The sequence below is a fragment of the Cryptosporidium sp. chipmunk genotype I genome, assembly GCF_004936735.1.
Source record: "Cryptosporidium sp. chipmunk genotype I strain 37763 chromosome Unknown contig_13, whole genome shotgun sequence".
Classification (NCBI taxonomy): Eukaryota; Apicomplexa; class Conoidasida; order Eucoccidiorida; family Cryptosporidiidae; genus Cryptosporidium; species Cryptosporidium sp. chipmunk genotype I.
Window position 1 is genome coordinate 73,800 of NW_027125626.1, and position 14,568 is coordinate 88,367.

At 32.1% G+C, this 14,568-nt stretch overlaps 7 protein-coding genes across 7 annotated transcripts; 4 read left to right on the forward strand and 3 right to left on the reverse strand.

Annotated features, from left to right (window-relative positions):
* Positions 1 to 1,010: 1,010 nt before the first annotated feature.
* ELE39_000548 (uncharacterized protein) lies at positions 1,011 to 3,278 on the forward strand (the record flags this gene model as incomplete). The annotated part of the gene is made up of 1 exon (XM_067343588.1): positions 1,011 to 3,278. One exon carries the CDS (start codon positions 1,011 to 1,013, stop codon positions 3,276 to 3,278), a length of 2,268 nt encoding a protein of 755 aa, XP_067199229.1.
* A 565-nt stretch (positions 3,279 to 3,843) lies between these two features.
* Positions 3,844 to 5,181, forward strand: ELE39_000549 (uncharacterized protein; the record flags this gene model as incomplete). The annotated part of the gene is made up of 1 exon (XM_067343589.1): positions 3,844 to 5,181. The coding sequence occupies one exon, from the start codon at positions 3,844 to 3,846 to the stop codon at positions 5,179 to 5,181; it is 1,338 nt and encodes a 445-aa protein (XP_067199230.1).
* A 644-nt stretch (positions 5,182 to 5,825) lies between these two features.
* Positions 5,826 to 6,932, forward strand: ELE39_000550 (uncharacterized protein; the record flags this gene model as incomplete). The annotated part of the gene is made up of 1 exon (XM_067343590.1): positions 5,826 to 6,932. One exon carries the CDS (start codon positions 5,826 to 5,828, stop codon positions 6,930 to 6,932), a length of 1,107 nt encoding a protein of 368 aa, XP_067199231.1.
* A 126-nt stretch (positions 6,933 to 7,058) lies between these two features.
* On the reverse strand, positions 7,059 to 7,295 carry ELE39_000551 (uncharacterized protein; the record flags this gene model as incomplete). Its single annotated transcript, XM_067343591.1, has 1 exon — positions 7,059 to 7,295. One exon carries the CDS (start codon positions 7,293 to 7,295, stop codon positions 7,059 to 7,061), a length of 237 nt encoding a protein of 78 aa, XP_067199232.1.
* Positions 7,296 to 7,379: 84 nt separating this feature from the next.
* ELE39_000552 (uncharacterized protein) lies at positions 7,380 to 8,717 on the reverse strand (the record flags this gene model as incomplete). Its single annotated transcript, XM_067343592.1, has 1 exon — positions 7,380 to 8,717. One exon carries the CDS (start codon positions 8,715 to 8,717, stop codon positions 7,380 to 7,382), a length of 1,338 nt encoding a protein of 445 aa, XP_067199233.1.
* Positions 8,718 to 9,128: 411 nt separating this feature from the next.
* On the forward strand, positions 9,129 to 10,161 carry ELE39_000554 (uncharacterized protein; the record flags this gene model as incomplete). The annotated part of the gene is made up of 2 exons (XM_067343594.1): positions 9,129 to 9,434; positions 9,511 to 10,161. The coding sequence occupies 2 exons, from the start codon at positions 9,129 to 9,131 to the stop codon at positions 10,159 to 10,161; spliced, it is 957 nt and encodes a 318-aa protein (XP_067199235.1).
* Positions 10,162 to 10,351: 190 nt separating this feature from the next.
* Positions 10,352 to 12,988, reverse strand: ELE39_000555 (uncharacterized protein; the record flags this gene model as incomplete). Its single annotated transcript, XM_067343595.1, has 1 exon — positions 10,352 to 12,988. One exon carries the CDS (start codon positions 12,986 to 12,988, stop codon positions 10,352 to 10,354), a length of 2,637 nt encoding a protein of 878 aa, XP_067199236.1.
* Positions 12,989 to 14,568: the final 1,580 nt, after the last annotated feature.

Below are 14,568 nucleotides of genomic sequence, written 5' to 3' on the forward strand. Positions count from 1 at the left end.
TAATTTCTTCTTGCTCCGATAGTAAGTTAAAATTAACTTTCCACTTAATTGATATCCTTTGCCTTCTTTTCTCTATCTATTATAAGTTTCTGTGCCCTTGTTCTATGGCTTATAACTGTTATAGCCTTTTTTTAATCTTAGTGTGTGTTGTGTACTTTGTGTGTTCGCGGAATATTTACACACTGCATTTGCTCCTTTTTTTTTGTACTGAAAGAACTTTAACACTTCAATAAATATTATTTAACCATTTTAGTATATTCATCCTTATCTCCAGTATAATTATTTATATAATTATTTTCACTAGCTTCTATAAATTTATTCTTAGGCTCAATATACACACTCTTTTACATGCAATTTAATCTTAAAAAGACTCTGTCGCTACTACGTCAATTTCTAATTTTGACAGGATTCACAGAATCAATCAGCTTTACCAGCATTCATGCACCTGCAAGTAGTGAATATTTCTTTCTCTAAAATTACATGCACTTAACTTGCATGCTGGCTTATTTAAATTCTATTAAATTAAAATTTTATTTTAAATCCCAGGACTGTTATAAAAATACTAGGAAAGGGAGATAAGACGCATCTATTATGTGGGGAATACTATTCTTGGAGTTCATTTCTTCTTCCATTGTCTAATTTTCTAATTTCGTTTAATTCAAATTAATTCTCGTTGCGTAGATAAATTAACTATAATCAGCAATGGTACTAGAAGCCCGCCAAAGAATATTTACAATAATACATGCAATGTAAAAAAAAATTTAAAGATTTAAGTTGGTAGGAAAGAAATAGTAGAGTTAAACGAATCTGAAAAACCGCATAGAGTCAGAGTGGGAATCACTAGAACACTTAATAGAGTTTGAATTAAATCGAAGGAATTAAGTGGAAGGGCTGATCTAAAAATTTATCCAAAAAAGGATTTTGATTTATATCAACTATTGAAACTGAAAATTCCCCATATTTAGACATGAATCTTTAAGATAAATATTTTATTTGTTTATTTGTTAAAGATGATATTGAGGTTTGGGAATTTCTTGGTTTTAGCCAATTTATTGACACTAATAGTAATACAGAGCCAGTTTGGGCATATTGGCTGTAAATCTCCAAGTAAACAAATAACTGAAAAGAATAATTACTTTGAAGAAAGTGTTGTTGATATGCCCAAAGAAATTTTGCAAGACACTGTTACTCAAGAGGATAAAGTAATAAGTATGAATGATTTACTCAAAGGGGTGTCATCAAAAAATAAAGAGAAGGCTGACAATAATTTAACAGAGTCTGAAATAGATTTTACAGATAATGATTACTCTATTCCAACTGAGTCAAGCAGCAATGGTAGATTAACAGGAATGAGTAGAGGAAGAAGCAGAAATAGACACTTTAAGTTTAGATTTGGAGAAGTGGCTTCTGATTCCTCTGTAGATACAAACGACAGTTCTGTTAATTCAGAACCTGAAAAACAGGTGAAAGAAGAAGAAACAGAGCCAAGCCAGGTTGTAAGAGAAAGTGTTTTAGACTCCGATATAAGTTTGCCTTCTGTTTTTGGGAGAGAAAAAACAACAAGTTCAATACCGACTTATAGATCAAACTTCTCAGAACAAAGTGATGCTGAAACAGAGCCTGAAGAAATGAAATCTCCCATACCAATTGTTCCAATCGAGGAAGAATCCAGATTAAAGAACTCAGTAGATCAGGTGATTCAACTATTGCATAACCAATCAAATTTGGAGGCTTTGAAAGAACTGAAAAGAAAGAAGGATTTGAAGAAGGAGAAATTAGAAAATCAAGAGATGGTCATGGATAAGTTAATGTCTGTAATAGATTCTATGCAAAAGAGGCCACCTTTTAAAAAGGACTACGTTTATGGTGCAGTAATGAATTACAACATTAATGATCTGAATGGTCAACAATACTTCTATGAAGAGAACTATATGGATACTAAAAAGGATAAAAATGAAGACTCTTTAAAAAGATTAAGGGAATTTGAAGAAAGAAAACTCAAAAATGAGCTAAAGAATGCGTCAATGACAAGGAAATTTTACTCAAAACCCAGTAGTGTCCTTGCCTCTGAGCTCAATGCTTATTCATCCATGTTTCATTCTAATCCAAAAAAAAATATTCCTGGTTCCGGTTCTGAGTCTGGTTCTGGTTTTGGTTCTGATCCGGGTAAAGAGAAATTATTTGAGCCAAAAGGCCCGATTTTACTTAATTCGCCAAATGGAATTGCAAAGAATTTGGAGACTCGACCTTCTGAGGAATTACCAACTGATTTCCCGAAAAAGCCTGAAACTAAGTCTGTAGGTGTGGGATTCTCAGATAGTTCCAATGAGCACGCTAGTCATCAAGGCCATATTTCTGAATCTCTTAGAAAGTCTCCTGAAGGCGTTTCGGGTGAATCAAAACTAAACATTGAAGAACATCAAAGTCCTACCGAAGGAGAAATTGTCCATATTCCAACTCTAACACAGCCTCAAAATCGCGCAAACTATTCAACAAGTTCACCTAATAATTCGGAAAATTCATCTGGGGAAGAGGAAGAATTGTCTAATCTAGGAGAAAAGCCAGAAAAAGGACCCTCTGGTAACCCTTTAAAAGATCTTGAATCAGAGTTAATGAAATTACAAGATTTGGCGGAACTTGACTTAAAAAGGAGTACATCCTCAAACAATTTCGGAAGGATTAAGCCAAAAACCTCCTATACTCATGATGAATATTTAGTTAGAACCTCAAGTCCAGAAGATACCCTCTTAACTAGGGGAAAAGTTGCAGTTGGAAGAGTCAGAAGGAAAAAAGAGAGCAGGGAGATTAAAACACACTCCCCAGAAAATAAATCAGTTTCTAAGCCTTTTGTCACCGTTGGGAGGCTCAAATCTCCAACTAGAGCAACGTCAATTGATAAAATGAGGCCTATTAAGGAAGACGATGATTCAGATTTTGATTATAATACTGCAACCGGAGTTTTTAACATTAGATCAGCTAAAGCATTTATGGATAATCAGAATGCAAAGTTGCAAATGGAAGAGCAACTAAGAGATCCCTACAATGTTCCACGGTTTTTTCCTTCTGATCTTTCGGAAATGAAAACAAAAGAGACTCATTTTTTGGGGGATAAAGCTCCTACTAGAAGTCAGCCCAATGCCTTCAGAAAAGGCATGATGGCCTCCATGTCTCAGAATATGGCGGGTAGTTCACTTTCTGCAAGCCTTGGACCTCCTATTGTTAGAGTACAAAGGGTTGGGGGGCATTTAAGAAAGAATGTTATTCGAAAAAAAATGTGAATACTCAATTAGACACTTTAAGAAGATCAAAGCTATAGCCCATTACCTCTTTGTTCATTTTTATTTATTCTGTGTTTCTTCTTTGCATCTTTTTTCTCTATCTAGAGATTTTTTTTAAATATTAATTTCACTTGGCATGCGGTTTTACATGCGGATGCACTTTTGGCGGGAACCACAAATGTTAAAATTTCAAAAATATTAACAAATTAAGTAAAAAGTATAAGTAGAGCCACTCATCTCTTTAACTTTTGAGTGTAAGTTGAGTCTTTAGTAATTTGTCATGCTAAGGCTCAAATAGGGTATTCTAATATTGAAATTGTTCAAGTAGATGGATTTTGGCTAGGTGTGTAAGTGAACAAATTATTACACACAAAATTACCCAAATAGTACGTAAGTAGAAGAAAAATAAGGAAATTCTCAAAAAGGAAAATAACAGGTTTTTTTTAAAAAGAAAAGGAGAAAATTTTAGAAGACAAATTAGTTCGGGGTTAATGTAATATCAATCAAAGAATAAGAACGAGGCAAATAGACAATTACTAAAGATACAGTGGCCTCATTCTAAATAATGAGACTATATTCGTGCTTTCTATTGGTTATCTTTTATTTGGTATGCTCTGCTCTACAGAAATTTGATCCTGTAGATAGTATTAAGATTCACAAAAGTTCTAATGACCAAGGTATTCAGTTAAAGGATGAAGCTAAAGAGGGCAGTAAGGGCATAGCTGGGGAAGAGCAAGCAAGCCAAGAAACTAGCAGTGATAATAATAATAATAGTGATGATAATAATGATCTCTCTACAGAGGTCAAGGAGAAATCAGATTCAGAAAGGATTGAAAAAGATGAGGAAAATAAAGGTGATATCTCTGGAGTATCTGAGGAAAAAAAGGATGAGAATGTGAAAGATTATTCAAAAGAGGATCAGAAAAACGTCAATAATGGTCAGAATGAGGGTGAATCTTTGTTAGAAGGCGAAAAAATAGAAGATGGAGTTATGGAAAATCAAAACAAGGACACGGTGAAAGAAGAAGATGAGAAGAATGAGCTAAAGAAGCTGGAGGAGTTTAAAAAAAATGAGACATTAGAGGAACCCGAATTAGATAAGGAGACATCAGAAAGCCATTTGGAGAATGAGAAGAAGTATGAGGTGGAGAGTGAGGTAATTTCAAAGACTAGTACAAGTATTTCTGATGTAAGGATGACGGATGAAAATGAATTTACAATAGATCATCCAGCTGTGAATCAAGTAATCAATAAAATTATTCAGCCTTTGTCCGACGAAAAGCAGCTTCAGATAGAAATGAAGGATGACTTTGAGCCAGAAAGTGGAATGGATGAGAGTAAACAAACTAAATCTGTAGTATTAACTTTTGATTTGTCTTCTGAGGATCTTTCCAGCAAGATTTCCCTAATCTCTGATTCGAAACTAACACTAACAAGGTATGTTGGTATGAATCCCCAAAATGTAAAAATCACCTTAGTGGACCCAACAGTACAATTGGGTTCCCTACAGAGAAGGCTTTCTGAGTTATCAAAGTATGAATCAATGCAATTTGAGCTGGGTCAAAAAGTTCCTGGAAAAGCTGATGTAATTTCTTTGAGTGAAATTTCAAGCCAAATCCCCATAATACTTCAACAACACAATACAACAACTCTTAGATTCTTATTGGAAGCTGTAGACTCCGAGACTCAATTTGGTATACTTTCAAATATGGACGGAGTGGGACCTACCATAGTGCTTGAGTTAAAGCCTACAGTTGAATCAAACTCGACTTGGATGTATACCATTACAGGAGTTGCTGTAATTGTTGTCATTATTGGGGTTTCTATTGCACTATACTTCCAAAACAAGAAAAAGGAGTCTCAGAGGACTGAGAATATGCCTCTGTTAAATAACAAGGTTTAATTATTACTATTATTTTTATTATTATTTAATTAATACTATTACACCCTTAATATACCTGTAGCTTTAAGTTGTTTTTTCTTCCTATCTACATATAAACATGTTAATTGAACTTTTCTTTTTCTCTCCCTACCATTTATCTTTAACTAGGGCATTAATTTAAATTGGAGAAGGAGAAAGAGGACTGACTACGATGAGAAAAATAGAAAACTGCGAGAAAAAAAAAAAGCAAAAAAAGCACCTTCTCAGTAATTATTTTTGGATAAAATGTACAAAATCGGCTTAAATAGCAAAGATTCTTTGAAAAGACAAACACCTCAATTTATTGCAAACCATAAGTTTTAAAATTCTAAACTTTAATATAAATTTCTATTTTGAACCACTTTTTTTTTCATGCCAACTAATCCAAATTGGCGGGCATACCGGAGTGACATGCAAAACTACTTGCAAGTATTTAATCCAAATCCATTAGTGGCGCCAAGTGAAAATTCGAGGATAAATAGGAAAATTTCTACTGTCAAGAAAGAGGCAAGAAGAGAAGGGAAAAGACGTAGATTTGAGAGTGAATAAGAGATAAGTAAGTTCTTGAGATCTGTGGGTAATGTAAGAAGGAAGTTGGAAGGTTTTGAGGTTAGTAGAGGATAATTATGGTCAAAAGCCATTCAATATCATTGATTTTCTTGGCTTTAATACTATTGTGGACTTCGGATAATAGGATTTTAGGGGTTTTTGCCAGGAAGAGGTCCAAATACAAAATTGATAATCCAGAGTTGGGGCCCGAATCGAATTTAGATCGCTCAAAAAGACTGAGAGAAGGGATTTTCGAGCCAACTGAGTTTGGAGTAATTAGGAGTGATCATTTACAAATATTAGAGCCAGAGTACAGTTCAGTGTCTCAGCTTTCTATTCTTGGTCATCATTTTTTTGAATCTCCAAGGATTCGATCCCACTCAATTTTGAGTAATCAGAATAATGGAATTGAGTTGATTAAACCTTATGAAGGGGTTTATGTTGACTATAATTTGACCAGTTTTTCTAATTTTATATCCAGGATTGTTGAGATGGAGTTGGAGATGCACTTAACCTTTAAGGAGGTAGCTGACAAGAAGTTATCCATTAGGAGAAGACAAAGGGAGGTTGTGAGTCATTTGAGTTCTCAATTTAACTCAAAAAGTTCCCCTGAGCGAAATCATGAAAAGCTTGATTCCATTGCGCTTCATAATATAAGCTTTCTATTTTTGGCAGGCTATTTTAGGAATGAGAATAAACTCCCAGGCCATGGTAATTCATTACGAGACTTTGTATTAGTATTCAAAGATAACATTACATTGTCTAGGCAAAATGCGAATCAATATTATGCTAAATACGGGATAACTACTTTTAAGGATAAGCTAACTACAGTATTTAATCGAGAAGAAAGTGCTTTATCCGATTATAAAGGCTTTTTTTCAGATGGTAAGGTCAACGTAGATCAGCATAAGTTATCTTTTCTATATTTACCACATAATGAGACACAATTATATTTTTCAATGGATGGAAGTCAGCGATTGGTGCTTCCAAAGCTACATATTAAAGCAATTCAGACTCATCAGGAAGCAGATGACGAACCAGAGTTACCTTCTAAAGATGGAGACTCTAATTCAAAAAAGGTTGTGGTTATCACATTTTTACTGTTTACAATGTTTACCTCTTTCATTATATTATTTTACATTCTAATAACCTGGTATCTTAGAGGAGTTCAAAAGCATTCCTGAAATCATTTTCATTTTTTCTTAAAAATAGCAGTTATTTAGCTTTTATATAGCCCAGTAACATTAACATTAAATAAGTTTAGATTTCTGATAATATACCTTTCTATTAATCATTACTTTAAGGATCTGTTAGTTTTCGTCAGATCCCTCAATTCTTTCGATATATATAGGAGACATTGGGTCTGCTTCCTTAATAAGGCTAAGGTCAAATTTGTGTTTAGCAATTTTTGAGTTTCTGTTTAAAGGAGGCACTTCTGAGATGTCAAGTGGATTTAATCTCAGGAAGTAGATATTCTTTTCGATTGAGTCCACGTTATCCAATACAAGTAATTCTGCTATTCCTTGTACTGGACTCTGTTCAATCATAATTTCCTTGTTATCATGGCAAATCACTATATATAAAATCTGTAAATAAAAGGGAATCAGAGTTAGTTCTTTTCTTCACTTTCCTCAACCTCCTCCCTCCCCCAATTCCGATATAATTCGGTAACTTACCTCGTTTTTAAGCACAAAGCTACTTTCTGAAATAGGGTATTCAAGTCTTCCACTGCAGGGCATCCTGATTAGGGTTTCTTTTGAAAAGCTTGAAAATCTATCTTTGGATAGAGTAATTCCATTAAGTTCAAGCCATATAACACCGATTGGATTTCCTGCTTGAACAATGGAAGAGTTAAAGCTTTTGTCCAAAAAGTTCCGAGAAATTTCTTCGCCAGATTCATCTTGTTGAAGAGATTCTGTATATCCTCTAGAAGGTGAAATAAGGTGTTTAGCGATAATTTTGTCTTTCTCAGTACAAATAAACTCAACAATTTGTTCTCCTTTTACAAACACTTTTCCATGTTCTTTTCCCCATGCTGCTTTTCCACTGCAAGGCATAAATAAAGGAATTGCAATCAGATTGCTTTCAAATATAGGAGGGTAATAGTTTTCTAAGATTCTAAGTATAACTTCTCCCTTCTTTACTGAGAATCTTTGGCTCAAATTTAACTTTGAGTCAATGTTTTCACACCTCTTGAAGATGAGTCTCCCATTCAAAAACTCAACAACTTTACCCTTAAATAAGCTATATCTCTCTCTTACACTACCATTTATGCAGTAAATTATATAAAGAGACTTATTTTCTTGGAAAGTTAAAGTTTCTTCTAGTTCTATATTGAATTGTATTTCTCCGTCACAAGGGGAAACTAGAGATGCCCATATATACTCAGACTTTTCTTTCATTATACTTTTTCTGTAATTAAAAGATTTCTCTATTAAATTAATTTTCAATTTATCTTTTATTGTGCTTTGATCTTCTTTTTTAAGCCTTCCAAGGTTATCTAAATTCAGCTTATTATCTCCTCTGTAAAATACTACATTCGATTTTTCGAGCATTCCGGCTCCAAGCTCAGTGTTGAATGTATTTGGAGTGATATTTTTAAAGTTATTCGAAATTTGTTGACCAAATCTAGAGAATTCATTTATCACAGGAATGAATGATTTCCCTGAGAAAATCTCCTCGTCTGTAATATTACCACTCCTATCTTTAGTTTTCCATGCTTTTTTAATTTCCTTAATACCAATATAGTCCTTATAATACCAGTAAAGTTGTTTTTTTTCAAATTCAGAAAGCTCTGATTGTTTGGAGATTTTCGGAGTTCTTTCCTCGTAAGGCTTAAACTTTTCTTTTTGTTGCTTGACAATCTTAAAAAATTTCATTACCACTGAGCATGTCAGTTCTTCTGTTAAACTAAGAAACACTACAAAAAAAATTATCAATAGCACTACTAAATACCTGTTAATAACCATTTCTATAGTATTATTTAAATTGATTGGATTATTCGTTTTTTTTGCTTTACTCAAATAAGTTTGCAAGAAATAGTCATATTTTTTTATTATACTTTTTATTCAATTTATTTTTTTCCTCATGCAAAAAATAAAGTGCACCGGTATAGAAAACCAAATTTTTATACCGGTGCAATTGCATTTTTTCATTTAACCCCACACCCATTTCATCTCTAGGTAGAAAGTCTGGTTTATTATTATTTAAAGAAGAAAAAAATTAAAATTTAGAAATAGTATATATATATATATCTACATAAAATCATCTCTAATTTTTTAAGTTTATTGCAACAACTTGGTAAAGTTATATTAATTATTAACAGTGTCAAGGCACTTAATAATATGTTTTCATTAATCTTTTTTTTAAGTTTGTTTTCAATGATAATACGAATTCAAGGAATGGATTTGGAAGACGATAAGCAAATGCAAGTTACAGAATTGGGGATTCCTTTGAGAATGAAAGCATTTGGAAAGATTAGAGTACCTAGTTTAAGAAATATTAATTATAAAAATCAAGAGAAAAATAATTACTATATAGTAGAAATAAGTGATTTAGATATTAGTAATAGATTTCAATTGTCCTACTATTTTAAAATAAAAGATAAAGAAACCAAGTTTTCGTCTTGCGGTTTCAAGTATAAGTTTAATAATACAATTCTTCCAATGCTTGTAAATAGAGGAGAGGTAAGCTGAAATAATTATAATGAGTTCAATTTGTTTAAGTAAATAACTATTATTTATTGAAAATAATTCTTGAAAGTTAATAGGAACTTTGATTTGTGGGGAAAAGGTTGATTCAGGCAAATTACCCCTAGAGTTACCAATACTGGCTTATTGCTACGGACAGGTTCAGCTTGCTTATCCATTTCTACCACTTCCAATCATTCTTTTGAGAGAAGAAGATATGTTTTTGGTTCAATTATGTGCAAGAAAGTTTCCAGATTTTAAGGGAATTCCTTATAAATTTCCAACAATTCCTCAAGATCAGAAGATTTCATTCAATAACACATTGTTTGAGATAAACTACTTAAAGCTTGAAAATAAGAGCTCAAAGATAATTTATAGAGTTAATAAGAAGCGATCCAATATAATTGAGTGTGTTATAAATCGACTATTTGATGGAAAAAGTTTTCAAATAGTGGAATATTCTATTATAGGAATAATTGCATGTAAATTGAAGATGAGAGACCAAAAGATACAAATAGCAAGGGAAGTAATTAGGGCTCTTTGTAGTGGTATTTCAAGTTTCCAATCTTGGAATGACTCTGATCTTATTTATGGTTCTTTTAAAGTAAATAAAAAATTCCCATTTAATTGTATAGAATGTACTACAATTCCTGAAAATTTGCTGGTAAATAGAGTAATGAGTCCAGATCAAACCATAAAAGATGCTTTATATAGAATGGATTGAGGAAGACCTTTAGTAAAAAATTCTTTTTTTATGTTTTTCATATAATTCATTATCCAAACAGTGGTTAATTTTCAATTAAGAGTTGATTATTCCTTTTCCTTCCTTCATTTCTCTTCCTTGTTCACTCCCTCTTCTTGATTCTTCCCCCCTCTTCCTTTTCTCTAGCCAATACTTTGTAAGATGATGATTATTACACAATAGAAAAGTTGGTATGTGTATTGTTTCTTAAATTAATTATGCTATGTTTTTTATTCGTCCAAAAAGATTCTAATTCTGTTAATTCTTGTATTTGTTTGAAACTAAAAGATGGATAAATCAAATCAAAATTTTCCTTTTGCTTCATTTCAATCAAGTCCTGCATCATTTTTTCTTCCTCTATCATGAATTTAATTCTAATTGTTGGGACTTGAATTTCAAGATCACGGTCATGCTTTTCTGGGTTAACTTTGACTACTTCGGATCTTGATCTTGGTTTTGAATTTGAACCATACTGAATGTATTCAACTTCAGATCTTTTTCTTTTCTTGTTTCTCTTTTCCAGGGAAGAATGTTTTGAATTTGATGAATTTAGTCTTCTTTTGGCTTTCCTAACTTGGATTTCTTCCTTGTTATTTCGTGATTTTGATTTTGATCTTGGCCTTTTCTTTTCTTGTTTTGAAGGCATAAGAATAGTTGATTCTCTATAACTTGGAAAGAAACCTTGTTTTTTTGAATGAATAATTTTTGAACTACTACTTAAATGTTTTAATTTAGATCTTTTTCTGTCTCTTTCATTGGAATTTGTCTCTAAAGTCGTCCTATTGACCGTATTGCTTCGTGAATAGTCAATTTGACTTAAAATCTGAGCTGGAGCTGAGGCTGGAGCCTGTGCTAGTGCTGGAAAAGGAGGGGGATATGTAAAAGGAGCTAGAGGGTATGGGTAAGGATATGGGTATGGATATGGAGCTGGAGTTGGATAAGCAAAAGGAGCTGAATATGGAGATGTTGTTGGATAAGGAGGTGGATAAGGTGTTGTTATTGGATATGTAACTGGATTTGGAGTTGGGGCTGGAACTGGAACTGGAACTGGAGCTGGAGCTGGAGAAAAAGCTAATGCTTGAGAAAGAGCTGGAACTGGATGAGGACTTTGAGAAGAAGCAGCCGTTTGAGAAAGAGCTGGAACTGGATAAGGAACTTGAGAAGAAGTCGCTGTTTGAGAAGGGCTCAAGTGCCTAGATGATTTGTCTGTTGAAGCCAAATGAGACCCGCCAAGAGGTCTTGGAAGACGCTTTAAAGGTTTTGAGCCACTTTTTGAGTCTGGATTGGAAACTTCCAAACTATTACTCAAAGACTTTGATGATTCTAAAATAGAAGTAGAAGATGATGTTTGAGAATTTAATCTTGAAAAACTATAAGAATCTCTGAAGCCTGTAAATTCTGGAGAATTTCTAGATCCCAAAGATAATTTGGCCTGTGATAAATCTTGAGAATTAGCAGTATCCAATGATAGAGGATTAGAAAGGAAAGTAGAATTAGAGTGAGAAGAATAATTGCTTTGACTGATTTCTGGATTATTCAAAGAAGTTAATCCATAAGATAAATCATTTTTATAATTATGATCGTCACCAACAACATCTGAATCAAAAATTGGGGACAAATCTTTCACTGATGAAGATATCATCCTTTTAGATCCAACATCTTTTCCAACTTGATCACTAGTTAAAAAAAAGTTACCAATACAATAAAAATTATATTTTTCAAGATTCATCTTGTCATAAAATGGCGAATTAATTTGAAATTTAGTATTACTAATATCCACTGTATCCTCATACCAAAATCCTCGACTTTGTAAGATTGCTAAAGAATTAAATTCTATATCACTTTCTGAAGGAAAAATGTCCAAATCACAATTTGGACATTTAAATATATCATTACAATTACTACAACTTTCCTGTGAGACTAGAGATGATTTCCCACTATTCCTAGCTACCTCCATTTTCAAATCCTTCTCAATCTTATCCCTAAGAATTACTATCTGTCTAGCATCCATATCCATTCTCTCATCTTTTTCCTTATTTATTAAACTTATTAATGATCTTCTAAATATGAACTCTTCTCTAAACATTTCCATCTTGTTTTCATCAATCTCAAACCTCTTCTTTCTATGTGATCCTAAATTATCTATTATTGACTTTTCTCTATACTCTTCTCTCACAAATACATAATGCAAACTACTTGTTATACCGGAATATGAAAATATACCAATATGTTGCATATTCTCACCTATTCTAATTGGTGAATAATATCCCTTTCCTTCATATATATACCAAATCCCTTTAAATAAAAGAACACTTATTGTGTTCTTCTCCAACAATTCTGTATCCAAATCCTTTATCAGCTCTTGTGGAAGCTTTTTCCCATAACTAAAACCTGACCACATACTTATATCAACATATTTATATATACAATAATTTATTGAATTATCAATAACCTCACCAACCACAACTGGAAAAAAACCACTTAATGGACGCATTTTACTAACTTCTTTAATAAACTTCACATCATCCCTTTTTCTTAATTCTATCCTTATTCTTCTATATAACCCTATACTTTGTAACTTTGTATCATTATTAAACTTTTCTATTATATCCTTTTTTGCTTTTTCTATACACTCAAAATGATCCACAATAAATAACATTAACCTGTCTGTAAATATATTTCTCTGCTCTGAATATGGAAAAACTGAATTGCGAGCAACTATTGTTTTATCTCCATCTACATTATTTACTAATATAAATAAAAATAAAAACAATTTTAACAAAAAAATTTTCAATATTAATTTCATCATTAATCTTTTATTAAATCTAAAATACTCATCTTTAATTTATAATATCCCACTAGTTAGTATCTCATTTATTACTTCTTTTATTTTACTATTAAAATACTTAAATAATGTCTTCCTTTAAACTCGCTCCTTATATTCTCTCTATTTTTAAAATCCCACGCGTTTATTGTTGTCTTTTCTTGCAACTGTTTTAATCTATATTTTCTGTATTTTTTTATTTTTTTTTTTCTTCTATTGCAATTTTGTTTATATTAAGATCTTTTTATATATAAATTATTTAATTTCCAAATTACCGCCAAACTCCGGTATGTAAAAAAAATGTATGATGGTATCGGAATGCATGTACGCGCGTAAAAATCAAATATTGCCATCCCACTTAAAATAAACAAATTTGCTTAAAAAAACTTAGACACATAATCCTTTTGCACCTTTAGTCTTCCGCTTCTTAATTTTCTTCTCTCTCCCTTACACTTTTTTGCTTGTTTTTCCCCCAATATTCTACTTCACACATTTATACTCATTCCCTTCCCACTTTTCTACTCATTTCTTTCCCACTCTTCTATTCCCTCCCACATTTCTTCTTCCTCCATTCCACTCCCTCCTTTTTCTTCCTTCCCACGCCTTTTTAAAGAAAAAAAATGTCCATTTTTACAATTTGTTCTTTATTTCTAAAGTATTCTTCTCAAAAATCTCAACAAACGAGGAAGAAAAAAAAGCAATTTCCTCCCTCTCCCTCATACAAATTTTAAGATATATTTCTTAATCACCCTAATTATTAAATTACTAATAAACCTAGCTCAATTTAAAAACAATAAATTATTTTCTCTAAAACCGAGAAATGCATGTTTTGGCGGGGAATTTTTAAAGAAAAAAAATATATATTTATGCATGGAAAGATTTGTAATAAAAATCAAAAATTTTAATAGAAAACAAGGCAGAAATAAAAAATAGTCTAAATAATAATTAAGCTGTTATTCTATTTAATGATTCCTCTCATTAATCACTGAGCTCCTATTCTTATTAACTCAGAACTGAGTATTTAAGCATCATCGTTTCTTAAACCCAGAAAATAAACACTTGTTATAAATAAGAGTAACGCACACAAAATATCTCCTCTTGCAAAAGCGGCTATTTTGTATGATCTCCTTCTCTTGACACCAATTGCTCTTTTTGCTTCGAATAAAGAGGGAACAAACTTCAATAGTCGTTCTAGTGATGGGATGATTATAGTGCAAATATATATAATATTTGAGATACTTTCTTTTGCTAGTTTTTTCTACCCATCTGGTAAAAAAAATAAAAGTTTAGAAATCCTTGTAGGATTACCATTCATTACTTCCAATTGGTAAAGAAAAGACAAGAATTAAATAAACTTTTGGGCCATACATGCAACATTTATTTCAGCCCACTCCACTATTGACTTATAAAACTTGAAATCCTGTATCTCAATATAAAAATCATCACAAAATTACTCTCTCCTCCATCCCTCCACAGATCACCCGATTTTGCTTGACACTATCACTTCTCACCTCGAATACAGTATAATTCAACTGGCTATTAACCTCAAATATATAAACCATTGT